The sequence below is a fragment of the Rhipicephalus sanguineus genome, chromosome 6, assembly GCF_013339695.2.
Source record: "Rhipicephalus sanguineus isolate Rsan-2018 chromosome 6, BIME_Rsan_1.4, whole genome shotgun sequence".
Taxonomy (NCBI): domain Eukaryota; kingdom Metazoa; phylum Arthropoda; class Arachnida; order Ixodida; family Ixodidae; genus Rhipicephalus; species Rhipicephalus sanguineus.
Window position 1 is genome coordinate 170,670,926 of NC_051181.1, and position 22,683 is coordinate 170,693,608.

Sequence of the window (22,683 nt, forward strand, 5' to 3'; positions counted from 1 at the left end):
AGTGCCGTGCAGAAAAGCGTACTAAGGTTTAGAAGGGGCTATTAATACTAGCTGTCACGAGACACAGCACATCTTGTTCCTTAATTACTCATGCGGGCATGCACCGTATAATAACGAGCACTAATATGATCACTGACGTCTAAAAAAAAGTTACTTGTAATCATTCAGAGCTCTGTATGATGTTTCTGCGGCCCTGAGAAAAAATAAACAAAAACGTACACCAGCTTTCTTTTTTCGCCATGCCCACTTGCTCCTGCTTTACGAATTTCTCGAATTTCGAGGTCGCCATGTTACCAGATCCACAGTGGCATATGCAGCGCCTGTCAAATAGTTTGATAGGCACTGCAAATGCTAATGTGGACATTGTTTGCACTATGGGGTGGTTCAACAGACTGCTTTTATAAGAGATATTCACGTGACGTCATCCGCAAGGGGCGCTAGCGCGTCAATCGCCATACTCGTGGTCTCGCGCGCAAACGTCATGGTTGGACTACAACAGAAGTTCTCGGCAGTACGTGTTATGTTGATATTTTTCTAAAGAAACGGCTTAGTGAGGTGTAGCGCCGCCAAACATCAGGCTGTCATGTGCCGGATCACTGAAAGACCACGACTATGGTGGTGCACTCGCTGGTGCCACCTGGCGGGAAGAGCTCAGTGAATACCTCCTATTGAAATAGCTGTGCTCACGTGCACTGTGCACGAGCTAGCTGATGTTAAATATTTTTTACATATACAGTCAAACCTCGTTAGTACGTACCCGCTTTAAACGTACTAACGGTTAAAACGTAGTTGCGAGGAATCCCCGACCGAGCCCCATAGAGCCCAATGCATTCGCTGACCGCTTAAGCCGTAGTGGTTCGCCCTATGCCTACCGGTTAGTGCGTACCCTGCGCCCGAGATAACTTTTTGTGCCATAAAATTTTACTGCACCGCTGAAATTCTCTACGCCACAATGTGCCGCCAAAGGTTTTCCGTCTTTTCTAGAAGTGCGGAGATCGGTCGATCACCGATTCCGACTTCCGCGCGATTGCGGCGACGCCTTTGCGGGTAAGCATCGGGAAAGAACGAAGGCTAGGCGGCGGCCACCGACGAACGTGCCAGCATGATTTATCGCCGACAACCTTATCACAATAAGTATCTTCAGCTATCTGCCCGGGCACGCGTGCAGCACAGCGCTACTTTAAGCCTACTGCACGCTTTTACTTGGCGACAACCTCAACGCGCTGGGCCGCCGATCGCTGCCGCCTCGTGCGGGGCTGTGTTCAAGCGCGCACCGCTTTGTAGAAACGAAAGCAGATCGCTGTTGCGGAGTTGAGCATTGCGGGTCGCGGACGCCGCGAAACCTCGCTGCATTGACGCTATCACGCTAAACGCACGCGTACGGTACAGCAAGCGTAGCGCTGTTGTAACCATAGTGCACGCTTTTATTAGGCGACTACCCAACGCGCCTCCGTTCGCTGCCAGGACCGCTACAGCGTCGCGGAGGAAGCTCGACATCGCTGCGTTAACCGAACAAGCTACTCGCCGCGTCTGTGCACGGTCTGGAACGAAGTGGGCACGAAGAACAATCCCACGACTGATGCGCGCGTGCGGTACAGCAAGCGGCCCGGTAGTGACGGCGTACGTGAGCCGAGCAGGCGACGCGCTGCACGCAACTACCCAGGAGACGATCGGCTCCACGCGGCCGTATCGCGTGTCAGTTTTCGTTTAGTAGCAGATCGCGGTACAGACGCATACACATATATTGCGGAATGCAGACACTGTCCGTTTTGTCGCTATGTCGGTCACTGCGTATCCCGGATACGCGACCCTTTAATAGTTTCGAAATGCTCTTTGGCGTGGCCACCGCGCGCTATCGGGCGGTCGTGCGAGAGTGCTAGGATATTTTCTCCACTTTGGCAAAAAGAAAGAAAAGGCTTTGCGATGGGTACTTTAGACAATATTTGCTGTGGCACTCTATTTCTCTGCTGGCGGCGATGGCGTAAGCCAGGAGAGGCAAATTTGTACTTGGTGTTTAATGCGTACTACCGTTTAGTGCGTAGTTATGCCGCGTTCCCGGCAGGTACGTATTAACGAGGTTTCACTGTATTTTTCTTTTCTAAAAGTAAGCATTATTTGTTATACTGCTCCAAATTTGGGATTTCATGCTCTAAAAGCAACATCTCGTTGATCCAAGAATTGCTCCAAATCGCACGTTGCAGCTGTGAGCATGATTCCATCGGAAGAGAGTGTGGATGATTTCCCCAATTTGTGCTCCCTGTACAGAGAGAGAGCAAGCAACAGCTGCTGAAAGCGCTGTCATCGTTGCCGTCTCCAAAGAACGACTATGAGATCGTGGTGCCAGAGGATGATCCCAGCGTCCAGGAGCATTCAGCGCCTGGCCCGTTTGTTGAAGACCAGGCAGACAAGGATGCTGCCAAGGAGCAGCAGAGGCTCGAAAAGCGTGAGCGCTTCATACACATCCATTTTTGTGACACAGTGATAGGCAAGGATAATCTCGTATCAGTGTGATTGCATTTCCGTTTACTGTTGTAAATGTATGTTCGTTTAATATTACATAATACTATTGCCAAAAACAGCCACCATGGGAGATTGAGTAAACTGTCTTGCTGGCTGAGTTGTTTCATGACTTCAGAAGGAAGAGTCATAGCACAAAATGAACAAGGATGACACAAGAATGCCAGTTGTGTGCTCTCATGTTGCCCTTGTTCCTTTCGTGCTAAAATTTTTCCTTCTCAAGCCAAGGTTAAGTCTCTAGAAGTGGCCGCTTGGCTGGAGAAGTGCTGCTGTTGTGAACAACACTTCAATTGCGATAGGCACAAATGACAGAAGCTCAAGACATTGAAATTGAAGGCAGTTACATGCGACAGAGTGCTAATGAGCGAGTTGCACATCTCAAAATTCTGGAAGCAGGTTTGCACGATGCTTACCCTACGAGTGCGACCCGGAAGGGACATGACACTCCTCCACCACAGTAGGGTACAAAGACGCTACGGCCGGGTTCATGGACCCTCCGACATGGCACAGAAAGGGCACACAAGGCATGATGTCAACAAACGTGGGCTTAGCCCCTGAACTGCTTTATTTTTTTTTGAAAATTTCCCAACCAAAAGTGCCTATTTTTTTTATTGCTGATGTCGAATCTGATTGTACTAAAAAGTAGCTAGTCGATGTTGAAAAAATATTTGTACCACATACTTTGTCAAATCAACACAATAAAGTTTATTTCTGGACAATACATAGGAAACCAGCTGCCTGCTGCTAATAAAAATAAAAACCTTATAAAGAAAAACAGTTGCAGACGCCACATCTTCCTTCACTTGTGTAGGCTAAGCACCCTTGGGCTATTGGACATGGGAAGCTTCGGGACTGAGTGGAAAATTTCAAAACACAGAATAACGCAAAGCGGCTTGTTGCAGCTCCTGCACCAAAAGCAAGTTTTCTTTCTCAACTTTTTCCCGTTTTCGCCTCGCTTCCAAGCTGTTTTCATCGTCACCGGAGGAGATGCTCAATTCACCGCCATTGCTGCCTTCACTTCCGGACACAAGATAAACATCTGTATCCGAATCATCATCACTCGAAGAAGATGACGAGAATGAAAAGCTTCTTTTTCGGACTGACGAGCCAGCTATGCATGGGTGGCCGCCACCGCAAGCCATGTTTTCATACAAAAACCGCGCTCTTTCCGCAGGAGAAAAATAAATTGTCAAGTAAATGCTGCCATCTGGTGGATTACACGCAACCTAAGCTGTAGAAGAGCGCCTCTTGTCCTGAACGCTAGAGGGGAGTACCTATTCCGCTAGGACGAGCTCTGCTCGTCGAAAGCAGTTAAGGGGTTAATAAACCCAAGATGCAGCACAATATGACAGTCACGGATTGCAGGCCAAACAGGGCAACTCCACAAGGCCGATCGAGTACACTTGCCTGCTGCGCTATCGACTGCCATGCAAGGGGCAATACTGCACACACAAACATCGCCTGCTAAGGCAGCGCCAGGCAGAAGCGAGCTCAGGTGGGGCCTTGGGGTCTGTCACTGGTGGCCAATGAGGAAAGGGGCAACACAATCCCGACGAGGGAGAAGCATCAAGAGAACTTGTGCAGCCCAAAAGCGCTTCAGACGCATTACCACCTGGCAATCTGTAGCAGTAAAAAAAAATGTAAGGTGATCTGGAAAAGGAGAATAAATATACCTAAGTAAAATACAAAGGCCGTTTCTAGGGTTTTGTGAATACTAAATTTTAAGTAGGGGTGTGCGAATCTCAAATTGAATAGTGCTGAATAGTGACCAAAAATATCGAATATCGAACTGAATATCGAATACTGAAGATTTTATTGAAAAATTGAGAGAAAGAACAAATGAAATTCTGCTCATGTCCTCGAGCCGATGAACGATGTATGATGGGGTGACAGCTTTATTACATGCTTGTTCGGAAGTTTTTTTTTAGCTTTCTCAGAAGAGCCGTCACTGCAGTCAGCAGTGGCACTCCTAACTACTAATAGAGGGGGTTACAGTAGCTAGTTTTTTTCCCCTATGGTCCCGCAATACGGCTCATCTGGCAACGGTCATGTGTTTCATCGTCATGAGTGCTCCGGGTCCAATAATCTTCGGCTGCCCGTTCACAGTAGTGTGTAAACTGCCTGCCGGAAGGATGGAAGTTTCTGAACATCTGGTGCGGTGCGGCAGTGGCGACTCCACAGCGTGAGCAAATTTTCACTCACGAAGCCGACCATCAAGGGTTTCGCAGCCAAAGTCGGGACATTTTACTCGACCGATCTACGTAAGAAGTCCGTGCCTTCGTTTCGGAAGCAAAGTTCTGAAGGGATTCACAGTTTTGTCACGTGTTTTTTACGTGTGGAAATGAGATAATCTCCTTTAATATAAACATGCCTCGCTTTTTAACTGTGATATCGGTGAAAGTTTTAACGAAGGGCGTACTGTATAATGACGTTAGCGTTAGTTTCAGCCACCCCACCCTACCAAGTTGCACCATTGGCCTTTGTCGCCTTTTAAATATTCGTCTTGTCGAATTATTCGAAATTTTGAATACTAGCTATTCGAAAGTCGAATCAAATTATTCAGTTACATATTATTCGATTCGAATTCGAAACTCGAATATTCGCACACCCTTAATTTTAAGTTCGAAGCGAATAGTGATTTGACATATAAAGAAAAATGAGCACATTTGTCATAACTCGACTAACCTCTAAGATATTTTTTTAAATTGGAACAAGGCATATGTGAATGTCATTCTTTTTGGTTCGAGATGAAAGCAACTTTGAATAGTAGCGGGATTTGAATTTCAGTAGAATGCTAGTGATAACCGGTAAAATATGTTACGTTTGAAAATTTACTATACTTAGAGCATATAAGCATGTATAACAAGCTTTTAAATGTAAAAAATGATTAATCGATGTGAGGGTATTATGTTCATTTAGCCTTGAAGTGGGCCTTTGCGCCAGTGCGGAATTTTTATGGATAGGTGTTTTCACGGCGTAGCATTCCTATGCTGCAGTGAAACCACCTTTACAGGCGGGTGTACACACTTATTCGTTCATTTCGAACAATTTAAATTCATGTCGAAGCAAATTCGAATGCTGTAATATTTGCACATGCCTAGCAGTTTCATATCAAATGAACACGATGCAGACAGCCCCCCTAATTGCTGTAACAATTATGTATCATCAAAAAGTCAGACATTAGAAAATTCAGCGCATGCGCGAAGTGGCATAAAACAGCTTGTGGTGGCACGAGGAAAAATTCGAGCAGCATCCACAGATTGTGGGAGTCGATTTCATGCGGTCAGCATTTATTTGCTTTGAACCAAGCATCAGAAGATAGATTCACGTGTTTGCGGCATACTTTGTGTAGTTGTGCCCATATTGTGGGTTTACCAGGCAAGTCGACTACACTGGCGCCTAAAGGGTGGTCTCATGTAAGATTGGTACTCATGTTAGAGCACAGTGCAGACAGCAGTTTAGTCAAAACGAAGGGCACGCTACAGTCAGGGCTGGGCAAAGATACTTCGAAATTGTATTGCGATACGATACAAAATACTCATGCAAGAAGTATTTGAGATACAGATACAAGATACCACAACACCGATTGTATCCAATACGATACACTCCAGTTGTATCTTAAGAAACTTCGATACATCCGGAAATCTGTTATTATATATCTCTATATATACGGTAATGTAGCACTAAACGCCGATGCACAAAAATGTTCATTTGAAAGTATTAACTGCGACCAATTTTGCTTCCTTTGTATGAAATGTCTGTTGGTATCTGCAAAGTTTAGTATTTCTTGCTGAAGGTATAATACTTTTGTTCCGAAACAGTTTATTGGGGTTGCTTTAGCTGCTTACCATGACAGCTCTTTATAGACTTCGCTGATAACGATTTTTGCTTGCCGCTTTTGTAATTAGGTAGAGTCAATGCTCTGCTTGTCGACCATCTAGCAGGCTCCCATCTTCAATAAGATGCCTCCGCACAATGGTGTAAATACCATCGTTAAGTTCTACCTTGCCCACAAACATATCACGGTTTTCGCAATACTTGATCGCCGGACAGATGTACATCAGCGAGAACGCTGGTAGCAACATTCTTTGCGACGCATCTTGTTTACGTTGAGGACATGAAACTGCAATTGCTTTTATATTCTACTTATCTGTCGGCGTAAAGCGTTCGTTAGCGACATAGTAATGTGCGATCTTCTAACAATTTTTCTTTTATGAGAACATCTGCAGCCCAGAAAATGTGTCAGACGTGTTCTGTAGTTGCATGAAGCGCTGCAGGACACCGCTGCTATTCACACTATATTGCCACTTAACCCTTTGAGGGTCGAATTTTTTCGTGAAATCCAGTCCAAAATGTGTAATTTTTTTATTGCTGAAATAAATTCTTCAGACGATTTTATTTAAGAAACACAATAAAATTTTTTTTTCGTGACTCTAAAGTGACAAAATCATTCGTAGTAAAATCAAGCGAAATCCTAAAAAAAACAACTTTAACAGATTTTATAAATAAAAATTATGCATTGTATTAAACATAGCTCAGAGGCATACAAAAATAAGGGCACAAGAGTACTTTTCCGGTTAAAAATTTTCGTGCTCTAACACTAAAAACTTTTCAGCGTGTGATAGTCTTTGAAGCATGGCTCTCCGCGCACGCTTTTCATATGTCGCTCTTTGATCATCATCGGAGTTTGAACTCGTCAAAAAATTCTCGCCTGAGAAACTGAAATCCAATGAATCAGATTCTGATTCGGCATTGGGGAATACGCCTAGTGCGCGCCGACGGAAGCGCCATAGGCGGTGAACTCGGTCATTACTCTCGGGAAAGCAAGCAGACGGTCACCGTGGTTTCCTACGTCGTTGTACGTGTGTTTGCGCGTTCTTCACATTTGCGTAGTGAAATAAGCAACGTTCGTCTTATGTGTGGTGGCCGAAACTTCAAGGGATGTCGAATAACAATTGATGTGGAGTGGAGTGCTCAAACACCTAAAAAAACGCGCCCGGAACACGGTTTTACTTACCGCAAGGCCTCCTGAGCAATAATGGCAGAAGCAATGGATCGCCGCTGTTCGTTGGCCAAGGCGAGCCGCTTCGTCATTGTGCGAGTTAACACGTCGCTTCTTGTTCTAATGCTTTTGTTCTGCCATATCGGTGCTCGCTGGATGCACTCGATCATGTTGACACTGGTAGATGACCAAAGTTATAAGTCTGAGCATGTGTTGGTTCGTTTCGACTGCCGTGCCCCCCAAGGGCACTTTGCTCAAACGTTCTATATTTCAGAAGTGTTGTAGTTCGGGCGTGTTGGTCATCCATGAACTTAGCGTGTACTAGCGCGGTACATGTACCACGCTATTACAAGCTAAGTTCTATATTTGTTATTTACAGAAACAGAAATGCAGCAATGGTTGACTCCAGAAAGAACAAGAAGTGATCGAGACGTCACCTTTGTAAACAAAACAAAGCGGATGTTCACCACGAGCTGCACCTCGTAGCTGGGTCTTGTTACGCTGGTCTGCGCGACGCACCTTTGATATTCACCGGCATGACGATTCACTCCACGCGGACGTTCGTTCTCCTCCGCAGTCAGTCATCACATGTCTCCTCGGCGACCCTCTTCAAAACTTGTCACTGCTCCCGCGGTGTCATCTCTTGATACTTTACTCGCAGCACTAGATCATCAAACAACACGCCTTCGCAGTCGAGCGAACGATGCTATCACTAGAACGACATAACTTCTTTGCTGACTAACTTCTCACTGACTGACTCACCGTCGCCGCACGCTTGCATTGCCTGTATCGGCTCGCGCGTGGGTTCAGGAAGGGGGAAGGTGCATATGATTCGTCTGTGTGTAGCACAGCGAAAGCTAGGGCTACACACACACACACAGCTAGGGCTACACACAGCTAGGGAAAGCTAGCATCATTTGTGTGTAGTATAATGGTGCTTGTGCTCTATAAACCCACTTTTCTTTAAGTAAGGTTCACATTACATTTGAGTCCCATACGATAAACTTACAAAAATTGACATGAAATGGATCACGCAAGAAGCACTTGTGACGTACTGAAGCTGTTTCATAAGTACTGACAATGTTGCTGTGATTGCACAGGCCACCTTCAATGCCCATGAATGCAACGAGTTTAAGCTGCCCTGAAAGCCCTTGATTGGCCCTTGCCATAAAAGAGATTGAGTAAAATTGCCTCGTGTATTGGTGTAACACAAGAGCTAGTCGCAGGGCAGCCCATCTGGATCTTTTATAGTGTCTTTATAGTGCCTAGAAATGCCTATTTTTAGCATTCATGCCTAAATGTTTACAAATGCCTATAAATGCCTATTTTCAAAATTGGTGCTTATATATACGCTATTTAGCCTCAAGTTTCACTCCCGGGTGCTTTTGAGACCGTTATTCGTGTTGCCGCGTAACATTGACTGTTCGGAACTATGGAGTTCAACCTAGTCCTCTAGTTCAACCAACTCCCGGAAACAACCGCTAGCAGCACTGAAGTGGGACACGCCGACGAGCATTCGCCGCCATGCCGACATAGCGCGAGCTGTTGGCGAGGAGAGTGAAGAGCAAAAAAAGAAATAAAAGTGTGATGTGCATGCAGCTTTTATTTTGTTTTTAATTTACTTTACAAGGTGTTCACAACAGTAACGTAGCTAAAATTTTTTTCGGGGGGGGGGGGGTTAACCATGCATGTGTTCGTATGCGTGCGTGTATATACACACACGTGAAACTGGGAAGTTTCAGGGGGGGTTGAACCCTCCTCCCCCCCTCCCCTTCTTGCCCCCGCCTGGTTGTGCCAGTGGTTCACTGCCAGAGGAGAAATTGGTTCTATGCGATTCGATTCGACCCGGCCAATAGGAGGAATCTCTCCCTTGTGGCCTTTGAGTGACCTGGCTGTCTGCTCCTGCTCTGCTCTTCTCAGTCATACCGAAAAGACAACTAGGAGTGCGTTGATTGGGCTTTGTCCCGTATGGTTCGCAGAGATTGTGTTCTGCGAACCATGCGGGACAAAGCCCAATTGCACAGCTGTGTTCAACTGTTAGTGCCTTTGTGCCATCTTAAGCAATAAAATTTTTGTTTTCCGGTCGTAGATAGAGGTCACGCATGTCCTCATTAGAAATTATTTGCATTTATGTGAAGGTTTATTGTGCCTATATTTACGATATTGGAGGCCTAAAACGTTGTTTTGCCTGCCTATTTTTGGCGCCTAGAACGAGCTTTTTTAATGCCTAAATATCCGACCTCTAGTTATAACCATATGGGAAAGATTGACCACCCTGCTTTGCTATGAATTTCTCATTGAACGAACTGTCACGACAATGGTGACTCATTTAGCCTGTAAGGAATCTGTTTTGAGGGCCACCTTTTGTTTTCTGTTGCCCAAGGGTGCCGGGGGATAGCAAGAGGCACGATGTCTGGTACTTGTGCAAGTGATTATACAGCCTTGAGGCATTGTATTCGAGATTGGTGTCTTTTTGCAACTGTTGGAACCAGTGAATTGTGTTGGTTATGACACACTTTTGGGTGGACACTCAGTGGAAGCGGAGCGGAAGCTGCAGTCTCAGCCCGTGCAGCGCTGCCTTCCTCGGCCACTGGACGTCAATGCATCGGTGCTGCGGCCTGCACACACAGAGCCCCCGCTGACAGACCTGCAGAAGGCCGAGGAGCTCATCAAGCAGGAGATGCTGGTGATGCAGCACTACGATGCCCTGCACAACCCAACCGAAGCCCAGCAGTCAAGCCGCAAGGGAGCAGGCGACGAGGCTGCACACCTGGCATACCTTGAACGCCACCCCTACCACAAGTACAGCCAGGACGAGCTGGAAACCGTGAGGAGGCCCACTTCTTGTTTCTTAATGATGCAGTAATTGCACTGAGTTGGGCTAGTTGGAGGCGAGGGGAGCATCACTCACATGCGCTGAAGCACGTGGCACAATCAGTGCCACTCGAGAACCCCGTTTCTGTCTCACATAGCGTCGGGGACGTGCTCGTTCCCAAATCGATTAGGCTTCCTTACGAGCCTTGCCGATAGATTACGGTTACGGCACTTTCTCCTCTAATCTCTGTCTACATTATTGAAGCACATCCCCATCGTAGTAATACCTTGTTAAGGGTACACTGCACGTGAAAACTTTTTTTTTTCTTTGAAATTCGTAAACTATTTTGATCAAGCTTACCGAGTTTATGTATACTTGTGTCCTGATTTAAATTGTGCAATCATTTTCCTAGTGTAATAACTAGTTTTAAGGTATCAGACATTTCATGCTTTTTTTTTTTTGCGTGTCGGTAGGATTTTTCCTAAACTGAGGAAGTTACGGATTTAAATCAGCATGTCAGAATAATCTGGAACGAAAACTGTATGCAGTAAAACAAGAATGGATGTGCTAAACCCAGTTTAATGAAAGTTACGATATGTTGAAAATTTATGAGCAATAGGGAGTTTTAGCTTATAACGTATACTTCTTTACGTTACCGTTACCGGATTACGTTTACCGTTTTACTGGAACTCGAGTTTTAGTAAAGTTTTTCAGCTGCCCAAACGTAAACCTTTACGTTTGCGCAAACCACTAAATGGTGATGATAAGAACATTTAAATTACATTTCATTTAGATAATATTGAATTACGCTGCGGCAAAATCATAAGAGAGGTTTTTAACGTGTGCAGAATCCCGGTATAAGCGAAGGGGTATAGCAGTACCAGGTTACCGGGCGATGGTGTCGACATCTTGTGACGCTTCTCGCAACCACAATCATGGACGCGTTTGTTTTCGCTTAGTGTTCTTAAGGGCAAAAAATGATTAAAAAGGCAACTCATTTGTAATAATGCCGCTGCAAGGCATTTACATTGGGAGTAGAATGCCCGATGTTTCTGCAATAACAGTTTTGTGCTTGCCTGGCACACCTTGGCCCCTCTAGATGGTGCCACCTATTCAGCCTGTCAGCATCTTTAGGCCTCTCACGTTTGCGGATTCGGTATTCTAGGTCGCTCTAGCCTCGGTAATCCGGCTGAAATAAGGTGATCGTAAGTGGCGCTCACCGGCTTATTTTGACTTGGCGGCTGGAGTCTCCGCGAAGCGGATATCGCGAGTAGCCACGAACGAAGGTGGATTTGCGAGATAGGGCCGTAAAAGTAAAGCCTATCCGGCGAGTAGTTTACGTTCCGTAAAGGTTCGCGCATGCGCAGATTCCATCCGGTATCCAGTAACACGGTAACGTAAAGAAGTATACGTTACAAGCTAAAACTCCCTAATATCTCATCTTGACATCACCAACTCGTGAATGTTCAACATATGTTCCTCATCGTTGTACGTTCATCTGATACATCTAGAATTTTCACCCAGCCGGACAGATCTGTGCCAAAATGTTTACGTGGTTACCTTTGGAAATGCATGGATACTATCTATGATTGTGTCATTTGCAACCACAGTTTCATCTGCGCGGCACTCAGTAGTTTCGTTTGGTATTAAGGCAGTGTGCACACAATGTCACAAACATGGCAGAAAGTGTTGAGGATGAAAACGGATTCTGCACCAGTTGCAGTGTAGGAAAAGTACTTACACAGTGACCGCATGCTGGCATCAAACTCACAGGCTACATTGCGATGGGCAGACTATCGTCGTCATGTGCATGTGGTAGTAACTGGGGGGGTTTAAAAGCACGTCTTTGATGGAGAGACAGGTCTGGTTTAGCACGATGCGACATTGAGAGGAGCAAGAGGGCACCTTCAACTGCATGATTGTTTATATGAACAGTGCGCATGCATGCATGTACCCAGAGAAGAACACACCCATTGCCAGGTTAGGCATGTTCTCTCCTTAAAGGGGCCATGACACGGTCACCCAAAGACGTGTGGTTTTCAGAGAAAACTAGAAGTAGAGGGTCTATTATGCCTATACAGATTTCAAAAGTGGGCCGTAAACGAATATTTCAGCGCAAAACAAGCCCTAGAAGTCACTGGCTGTAAACCCCGCCCACCGCCGGCGACCGCCATATTGCAATGGCGCGTGTGACGTCACGTGCAGAACGGAACAGAACCGTCGTCTCCTACAAAAGTTCCTACAATATCGTTCGTCGCAATGCAGGCCCCTGCACAGCTAGCTGCTTGTTACGTCACGGCTCGCGAGTGCACCAGTGTTGCCTGACTCTCGGCCGCTCGCGTGTTTATAAAATATTCGATTCTAAATTAAGTGATCGACCAAATGCGCTAAAATTTCGCCAGCTTATTTGTGAATGCACAAGGGTTAATCCACATAACACAGATTATGATCGAAAATTGGGTGTCATGGCCCCTTTAAATGGAACAGCAGTGCAATAGATGGCATGGCCCACTTGGTCGATGTTAAAGATTGGACCATTGGACCACCCGGAAAGAGTTTGCACATTTTCGTTTATAACTGCCGCCTGCACTGAGACATTCATTGTGTGAGCATTACAAATGTTGGCGTCTCACACAGCCAATCATGTAGTGTGTGCATAATGTTTCTAGGCTTGCGAGGTCCTTCAGGCCGAGATGGATGTGGTGAAGAAGGGTATGGGCCACGGAGAGCTCAGCTTGGAGGCCTACTGCCAGGTGTGGGACGAGTGCCTGGCTCAGGTGTTATTCCTGCCTGCACAGAACCGGTACACACGGGCCAACCTCGCCTCCAAGAAGGACCGCATCGAATCACTCGACAAACGCCTCGAGGTGAGCCTCTAGATAATGAAAAGTATGCTTCCAGGGCCTTTGATTGCGGAACAATCGGTCGTTTTTGGCTAGTCCATGAAATATGTTTTTCCTGCCACAGAAAATAATCGATGCTAAAGTGTAGGGTATCAAATAATAGAGGAAGAATTGGTCTTTCCAACAGCATTACTTTAAACAATAGGTTTATTAAAAATATTATAAAAAGGTTATCAAAACGAAAAAAATGTAACAAGGAAAAAATTTGATAAGAACATCAGTACTACTGTGTACAAGGTAAACATAAAAAATCAAGATACAGTCGAAGCCACTTATAACGATCCCACATATAACGATCTATCGGTTATAACGACCATATTTGGGTGCACTTACGATTTTCCTATGCTAACCATTGAAGCTGCGTCCACATATAGCGAACATTTTTCAAAGCCTCCTACTTTTACAACGAACACTTCAGACACGGTCGCGGTAAAAATATGATTCATACGAAGCGAAAAAAAGTTAAAACATCCCCTCTAAAGCGTGACAGGGGCGCGCCCTCACGCGTGCCCCGCTCCAGTTTACTTGCGACCGCGGTGCTCGCGACTATGATATCCCAGATCGGCGAGCACCACACGCAGATTTCGGACGCTGCGAGCGAGGTCGCTCACTTTCCAGGCGTTTCGTCAGTGGCAGAATGGCAGTGAGGAAAAAAAAAAATAGTAGGTAGCATGAAGCCTTGTGGTCAGCTTTCGCACGGTAACCTTTCCTGGCGCCGTTCTCTGCAGCTACAACCGCCTGTGATGAACCAAACAATGCCTTGGAGCGCAAGAAGGCATAAATGCAAGAAGTGATAACCGCGATAACTTTCCATCGCAAAAAGGTTCACTGCGTCCCTAAACTCGTCGACGCCACAATGTGCCGCGAAAAGTCGTCCGTCTTTCCGGTAACGGCAGAGACCGATCGATCGGTGATAACGATTTCCGCGCGATTATGGGCGATGCCTTCGCGGATAAGCACCAGAAAAGAGCGAAGGCGAGGCGGCGGCCGTCGATGAACGTGCAGTTATGACTTATAGCCGACAACCTTACATCATAGTCATCTGTAGATATCGGCTCGGCTGCGCGTGTGGCGTACGCCGTACACTGTGCGGATTGACGGCGGTACGAGCGCGCCATGCTGCCGTTCGCAAGTTCGCCGCGTCGTGCGAGACCGCTTTAAAGTGCGCGTCGCTTTGTAGAAACGAAAGTAGCTCGCTGTTGTTGAGCGGCGCGGGCACCGAGAAACGTCGATGCACTGACAGCGAGCATATATTGCGTGTTTGACTAGGTGACAACTCAAGCGCGCTGCGCATCGTCGTGCAGGGCCGCGATGGCATCGCGGAGACGTAGAGTGCGCGTTGCTTGCAAAATGCTTGTTTTCGCCGCGTTGAACGAAGAGGCTAGTCGCCGTGCACGGTTCGGAGTGAAGCAAGCACGAAGAACGTACAAACGCGCGCATACGGCATACAGCAAGCGGCCCGGCAGTGACTCCGCGAACCGAGTAGGCGACGCGCTGCACGCAACTAGCCAGGGATGATCGGCTCCACGTCGCGGTACCGCGCTTCGGTGAAATGGTGTCAGCTCATTGCAAAGGCGGTTAATTCACTCGTGAGCACGCAGCGGGCGTCGCTTCACGACGCGAAAAGGCTTAGCTTGTCACCGAAGGTGTTGTTATCCCTTTAATAAAAGTGCAAAGAAAAAAAAACGGCTTGGGCGCTAAGCGCACGTTTTTAAGGGCGAGTCCATATACAACGAACTACTGATATAACGACCACTTTTCGCGACACTTTCGAGTTCGTTATAAACGGGTTCAACTGTATATAGTTTCAACATAAGGCCCTTAATAGGCTTGTGCGAATAGTAAATTTTAGGTTCGAAGCGAATTCGAAGCGAATAGTGATTTTGGTCGAATAATTTCGAATCGAATTCGAATAGCGTATATCACATACTATAAAGAAAAACGAGCATATTTGTCATGACTCAACCAACCTGTGCAACGTCTTTTTTTAATTGTAACAAGGCATGTGCAAATGTCATTCTTTTTGGTTCAAAGGAAGTGGAAGCAACTTTGAATAGTAGCAGGATTTGGCTTTCGGTAGAAAGCAAGTGATAACCTGTAAAATATGTTACGTTTTAAAATTTATTATACTTGGAGCATGTAAGCCGGTATAACAAGTTTTTAAACTTGAATAATGATGAATCGATGTGAGGGTAATATGTTCATTTAACCTTGAAGTGGGGCTTCGCGGCAGTGCGGATTTTTTCTGGAAAGGTGTATTCACGGTATAGCAATCCTCCACTGCAGTGAAACCACCTTTACAGGAACTTACAAGCGAACAGTGCGGATTTTTCCTGGAAATGTGTGTTCACGGTGTAGCACCCCTCCCGTGCAGTGAAACCACCTTTACAGGCGGGTTACAAGTGGACTAATATACACCTATTCGTTCATTTCGAATACTTGGAAATTTTCAATAATTTAAATTCGAATCGAAGCGAATTTGAATACTGTATTATTCGTTCGAATATTCGAAGTGCTCGAATATTCGCACAAGCCTTTAAGAATAATACTGCAAATATAAGCTCTGCAAGTAAAAAGTTAATTACATACATGCAGAAATATAAGCACAGGTGCCTATCGTGCCACCACGTGAAGCAGTTCTTTGACGTGGGGAAACAAAGGTTGGCTGCACACGTTTGTTTTCTGCTCAAGTTTTTGTAGCATAGTTTGCAGTTCTGGCATTTTACATTTTTTTGTGGTTGGTGCTGGGGGCCTTGAGGTGCACATTATAGGGACGCAAGAGGAGGGATGGTGGAACGTGTTGCTGGTCACAGCCCAGCAGCTGATCAACGAGCTCGAGCCTGACCAACCTTTAGGCTTCGCCATTCTCTCATCCACAAACAAGGTTCCCATGTGGTTGAAAAAATAGCACGGATGAATCGTTCATGTGTTGCAGTAGAAAAGACGTGGGATGCGACAGGTATCTTCTCCAGATCAGAGACACTCAAGAAGGCCTTGAACCTTTTCCATGGCATCACTGATGGTGAAGGGAAGCCTAAAATAGTATGTGTCGTCAACTCCAATAACAATGCAGGCTTGGGACTTGGACGATTCCTATATACATCATAAGTCCGACAAACTTGTGCATGTCCTCCTCAGTGACCTCCCTCCAGGATCCGGCCTTCTCACTGTACGTTGGCTTTTCAAAAATATGCATCCACGTTTACTTATTTGTGTGGTTGCATATCTCTCTGATTACTTTGGTGGGGAAAAACAACACAGAAAAACAAATGAGGAACCGCTGCGTGGCTCTTTGGAGTCCTAGGCCAAGGTCCACTCCGGACCCTCATCACGGAAAGAAAAAGCGCCAAGTGGTCCCGCCTGAACGAAGTTGACATGCTGCAGGTAGGAGCTATAGACCTTTAAAACATGCCGGATATGTTTACAACAACGCGCAGTAGTAATAAAACTGGCCGAGGAGAGAGCAAAGCTTACCGGCGTATACGTGCTCACCTTCTGGGGCGGTTTGACGTACTTTCGCCGTCCATACGGAAGTCGGACGAATCCAAGTCGTCTTCCGTGTCTGTGCTGCACCATCACACAGAGATTCCCGCTCAGATTCATCAGAATCCATCGAAATTCGCCGTTTCCATTGAGTATCCGCAAGTGATGTCGACGCCATAAACGAAACCACAAGCATTTGCATCCCTGACTGTGAAGAAGCTTACAAGTCCCCTGGCAGCAGAAAAATGAAACTCAAAAGCGAAACTGAAAAAATACTTCCTCTTTTACCCTTTGGATGAAGTTAGCTGTCCAGAAGTGCTTGGAGAGTGCCAGAATTTGAATTTGTTTTCATCTATAGCATACGATTGATGGGAATGGTGCAGTCACAAAGGTGTTAATTAGTTGTACCTTGTGATAGGGGTTTCAAGGTTATCTGACCAACTTTCAACAGTGAATCAGCATAGACTGGTGAAACAATTGAAATTGGATTGTAGAACATCTCAAAGTGATTACTAAGTAGGTTGACTTGGTGGTAATTCAACGTGACAGATGTCAGGCACCCTACTTCATGCACTGTGCTTACTACTATTTACGTGCTTCACTGCATCACATAATATTCTGAAGCACCCCCCGTGGTCATTTATCCTCCATGGCACATGATACCTCATAGATTCAATATCTTATTTGGCAGCATATGCAGAAATAGCTCCATTTTTGTCAGCATGAACTCTGCCATTGACATGATAAGCGATAGTGATACCATTCAGAGCCCCTGATTAACCACAAGTTGGCAACGTTACCCACAACTTATTGTGTATGCTGAAGTAAGACTAAAAGACGTCTTAGAAACGTCGAGCGCGTTCTATGACAGGGTGAGGGGTGTCGTTCCCTCCCTCTTTGTCCCTGTCGTAGTGCGCACTCGACGTTTCTAAGATGCGCTGTGTATGCCCACAGCCATAGCAACCTGGTGAGAAGAACTGAAATGACCACACTGCTTCCTTGACCATGAGCAATCTCACTCATGAGTCGACTCACTGAGATCCAGATTGGGTTGTGTGTCTGGGTGAGTCCAGGTGAGTAATATTTAGATGAGCTTGAGTCCGATTGAGGAAAATATTGGTGAGTCTGACTACAAACAACTCCTAAATGCAAACTATATTGTTTGAGTGAGTCTGAGTGAGCTCCACATTTTATTGCCGACCTATGGTCCTATCTACCGATCCTCGGCATTACTATCAGCCTGTTCACACATAAGGGTCATTCCACACCAACTGTCCCAGCCGGGGCGCTCGGCAAAAATTAATTTTTTTTCACGCCTGTCTCGTGAACCTGGAACAGAGCTTTGCCCTTTTTTTTTGACAGTACTCCTCGGCACCCTGATTGTCCTGACACCTTTAATGTTATCCCGAGCCCAGCTGCCAGACGCTTAACAGTTCCGCCGGTGCCGTCACAAGCACTCTTGCCATGGGATGTGGCAAAAAAGTTCCACTCCGCTTTGCTAATGCCGAAATCTGCTTTGTGGTGGCAGATGTGAGTGAAGTTCTTGTCCTTATATTGCGAATCTGAGAAGTTGTGAATAGTCTTGATAGATGGAAGATCTTGTTTTAGTATCCCTAGTAGCGCTGCTTGAAAAGCACCAACACAGGCCGTGTTGTGCTGTAACGTGACTAACATCACACAAGAGCACCTGACAGAAATCTTTCGAGAAGTGTTCTTTGTTTGTCGGTGATATACGACCACAGGATGCAGCGATGCTTGTGCGTTCACCCAGTGATACTGCTGGGGCACATCTTGCACCAAAAAACTAGAGCTGTGCGAATAGCAAAATTTTGGGTGCGAAGCGAATTCGAATATTGATGTGTGAGCGCGAATCGAATCGAATATTTTTCGAATATTTCTCGAATATTTCTCGAATATTTTTTTAATACTTCGAAGCGAAATTGCACAAAATAATTTAGACAGGATTCCTAAGCATATTCTTATGAGATAGCAACATGAATGTCTTTCTTATCGCTAGGTTGACGAAGCACTGGCGGGGTGGTGTTTCATAGTTGTCTTATCAAGAATGAGGCAATGTAGAGGCCAAATTGTATTTATGTACACGATTTGATGCAACCAAAGTGTTGCCGACAACACTTTACACATGATAGGCAAAGATGCCATTTCCTCAGGCTCTCCTCCTCTTTCAACTTCTGTGGAAGCCCAACTGATGTGGCGGACAAGGGTGTGCTCCCTTCAAGTCCGGAGTTCCAAATCTGCCTCGTAGACGTTGATATATAAGAACATCTGAAATTTTGGAAGCTAAGAAGCTTTGGCGTCCGATTTTTCGGACTCCGTGCCCAAATTTCAGGCCTAAAACAGCATTAATTGAGCCCCCACCTCTGCCACATCTTTCATCTCCATGTTAAAACCAGCGTTTTCTCGAGTTAATAAATTTGAGACCGTAGCAGAGCTTGAAAGGCAGCTTTGCCGCAATACGCGGTTGTGATGAGGTGAAGCGTATTGAAAATCTAGGGACCACTTCCAATCAGACGTTGACTGTCTCTTGGCAAAGTTCGACCGTAAAGCCCCAACCGCATGCACGCGATTTTCGAGCGACGGCGACGAGCGACAGCGACAAACGGGCTCCGTCGCGATGTCGCGTCGCGACGGGAGCACCCACATGTTCGCGACAAAGTGTCATGGTTGCTAGATTTAAAACTATTGCGTGCACGCAGGTAAATTGCAAAAAAGAATTACAGAGTAGATGAATGGCAGCATGTCAAATTTATTATTGACTTGTGTGAGATAAGGAAGTCACAGCAGCGTTATGGGATTTTCTTTTTTTTTTTTGCAATGTTTTGTTTAACTAAGACAGTAGTATCTGCTGTGACCTCCAGGGGGCGCCCGGAAGCGCACGCTATTAGAGTTACTGTATATGCTACCTTTAGGTAGCAGAGTTGCGCATCTGTCTTCCAACGCCGCAAGTAACCATGCATTGCGGAGAAGCTGCCGCTTGGGCCAACTTTTTTATTTCTCGACGCCGCCGCTGCAGCGAACTCAATTAACACTAGCTTCGACAGCCGATGTTTATCGTCATTATTATCGCCGGTCTTCGACACGCCAGACAGGTTAATCGGCGACCACGACCTACTATACTCCTGACCTGCCCAGATGTCCCCTCTCCAGCGCCCACGTTCTAGTTCATACCTTCTGCCGCTAGGGATGTAACCTACGAGCGTTGTGGCGCTAGTCAGCACCTGTTCGCTGACGTCAGCTTTAACGCTCGTGATGATGTTTCGCCAGCACAGAGCGCTCATATCATGTAATTATTATTCATAAATGCAAAATACTTTGGAAATAAAAATACGGAAAATTAATTAGAACTTTTTTTGCATTTAAAAGGACACAGCCGTCCTACACTATGCAAGTCTACGGCTTCTCACGTTAGTCAACCAGTGCGCAGTAAATACTTAACTGCACAGAATAGCTTACTTGACCCTCCGTCTAAGTTTGCAGAAACAGTCACATAATGCCGGCAGTTCGTCACATAATACAGGCGTTCTTACTCCAGCGCCGTCCAAACGGTCGCAGAGTAGCAGACGAACAGGTTATAGGAAGCGCCACCTACGGCAAGCGGTTGAACGAGAGCGGGGACGCGCGCTCCCATAGGACCCCCGATATCTGGGCAGGTCAGGAGTACAGTAGGTCGTGTCGGCGACACAGTAGGCATGTCGCCTGCAAAAACGAAGTGCGACTTCACCGCATAGCTGTGGTTGCTAGCCGGACCTATGCGCTACTCTGCTACCTAAAGGTAGCATATACAGTGACTCTACACCCTATCTATCTACTACGCATCTGACGTCTACGACGCTACGACGCACTTTAAACTGACATTGCAGCAAGCTACCATCATTGCAGCAAGCTACCACCGAAACATCAAAACGAGCCGTCGATCAAAATTAACGACAAAATACGGCCGCTGCCTCGCTCTCCACGTGAGATGGGGTTGCAAAGAAGGTAGGCTATAACTTGCATTCATTGAAGCACGCGCCGATAGGAAGCATCAAGAGCAAATTGCAACCGAAGCGAGGATCGGTGATGCTGCCATGTTGCCGGAAATCGTCACGCTCACTTCCGGGCGACAAGCGATTTTTTATAGTTTTCCAGAAAGCTGCGACGCGACAAGCGACAGCGATGGATGGCCCTCCGCGACAGCAAATCATGTCGCTCGTCGCTGTCGCTCGTCGCCGTCGCCCGAAAATCGCGTGCATGCGGTTGGGGCTTAACGGAGCTTGAAAGGCAGCTTTGCCGCAATTCCGGAGTGTGATAAGGTGAAGCATATTGAAAAATCTAGGGACCACTTCCAATCGGACGTTCACTGTGTCTTGAATGTAAACATTTCGACAGAAGTCTGTCTGGCTGGGTGGAAGAATTAAGAAGTGCAAACAACTTATTGAGAATCTAGGGACCACTTCCAATCGGACGGTCACTCTGTCTTGGCAAAGGTCGACCGTAACGGAGCTTGAAAGGCAGCTTTGCCGCAATTCCGGAGTGTGATAAGGTGAAGCTTACTGAAAATCTAGAGACCACTTCCAATCGGACGTTCACTGTGTCTTGGCCAAGTTCGACCGTAACGGAGCTTGAAAGGCAGCTTTGCCGCAATTCCGGAGTGTGATAAGGTGAAGCATATTGAAAAATCTAGGGACCACTTCCAATCGGACGTTCACTGTGTCTTGGCAAAGTTCGACCGTAACGGAGCTTGCAACTTTGCCGCAATTCCGGAGTGTGATAAGGTGAAGCATATTGAAAATCTAGGGACCACTTCCAATCGGACGTTCACTGTGTCTTGGCCAAGTTCGACCGTAACGGAGCTTGAAAGGCAGCTTTGCCGCAATTTCGGAGTGTGATAAGGTGAAGCTTATTGAAAATCTAGGGACCACTTCCAATCGGACGTTCACTGTCTTGGCCAAATTCGACCGTAACGGAGCTTGAAAGGCAGCTTTGCCGCAATTCCGGAGTGTGATAAGGTGAAGCATATTGAAAATCTAGGGACCACTTCCAATCGGACGTTCACTGTGTCTTGGCCAAGTTCGACCGTAACGGAGCTTGAAAGGCAACTTTGCCGCAATTCCGGAGTGTGATAAGGTGAAGCATATTGAAAATCTAGGGACCACTTCCAATCGGACGTTCACTGTGTCTTGGCCAAGTTCGACCGTAACGGAGCTTGAAAGGCAGCTTTGCCGCAATTCCGGAGTGTGATAAGGTGAAGCTTATTGAAAATCTAGGGACCACTTCCAATCGGACGGTCACTCTGTCTTGGCAAAGGTCGACCGTAACGGAGCTTGAAAGGCAGCTTTGCCGCAATTCCGGAGTGTGATAAGGTGAAGCTTATTGAAAATCTAGGGACCACTTCCAATCGGACGTTCACTGTGTCTTGGCCAAGTTCGACCGTAACGGAGCTTGAAAGGCAGTTTTGCCGCAATTCCGGAGTGTGATAAGGTGAAGCATATTGAAAATCTAGGGACCACTTCCAATCGGACGTTCACTGTGTCTTGGCAAAGTTCGACCGTAACGGAGCTTGAAAGGCAGCTTTGCCGCAATTCCGGAGTGTGATAAGGTGAAGCATATTGAAAAATCTAGGGACCACTTCCAATCTGACGTTCACTGTGTCTTGGCAAAGTTCGACCGTAACGGAGCTTGAAAGGCAGCTTTGCCGCAATTCCAGAGTGTGATAAGGTGAAGCATATTGAAAAATCTAGGGACCACTTCCAATCGGACGTTCACTGTGTCTTGGCAAAGTTCGACCGTAACGGAGCTTGCAACTTTGCCGCAATTCCGGAGTGTGATAAGGTGAAGCATATTGAAAATCTAGGGACCACTTCCAATCGGACGTTCACTGTGTCTTGGCCAAGTTCGACCGTAACGGAGCTTGAAAGGCAGCTTTGCCGCAATTTCGGAGTGTGATAAGGTGAAGCTTATTG

The 22,683-nt window shown here is 46.3% G+C and overlaps 1 protein-coding gene across 1 annotated transcript in view; it reads left to right on the plus strand.

The window, feature by feature from the left end:
• Window positions 1-22,683, plus strand: part of LOC119397038 (cell division cycle 5-like protein) — a gene marked incomplete at its 5' end in the record, with an annotated part of 213,286 nt that overhangs the window by 99,847 nt on the left and 90,756 nt on the right. Inside the window, 3 exon segments of the mRNA XM_037664464.2 lie at window positions 2,266-2,443; window positions 10,054-10,346; window positions 13,004-13,201. Of these exon segments, the coding sequence (XP_037520392.1) occupies window positions 2,266-2,443; window positions 10,054-10,346; window positions 13,004-13,201 (669 nt within the window).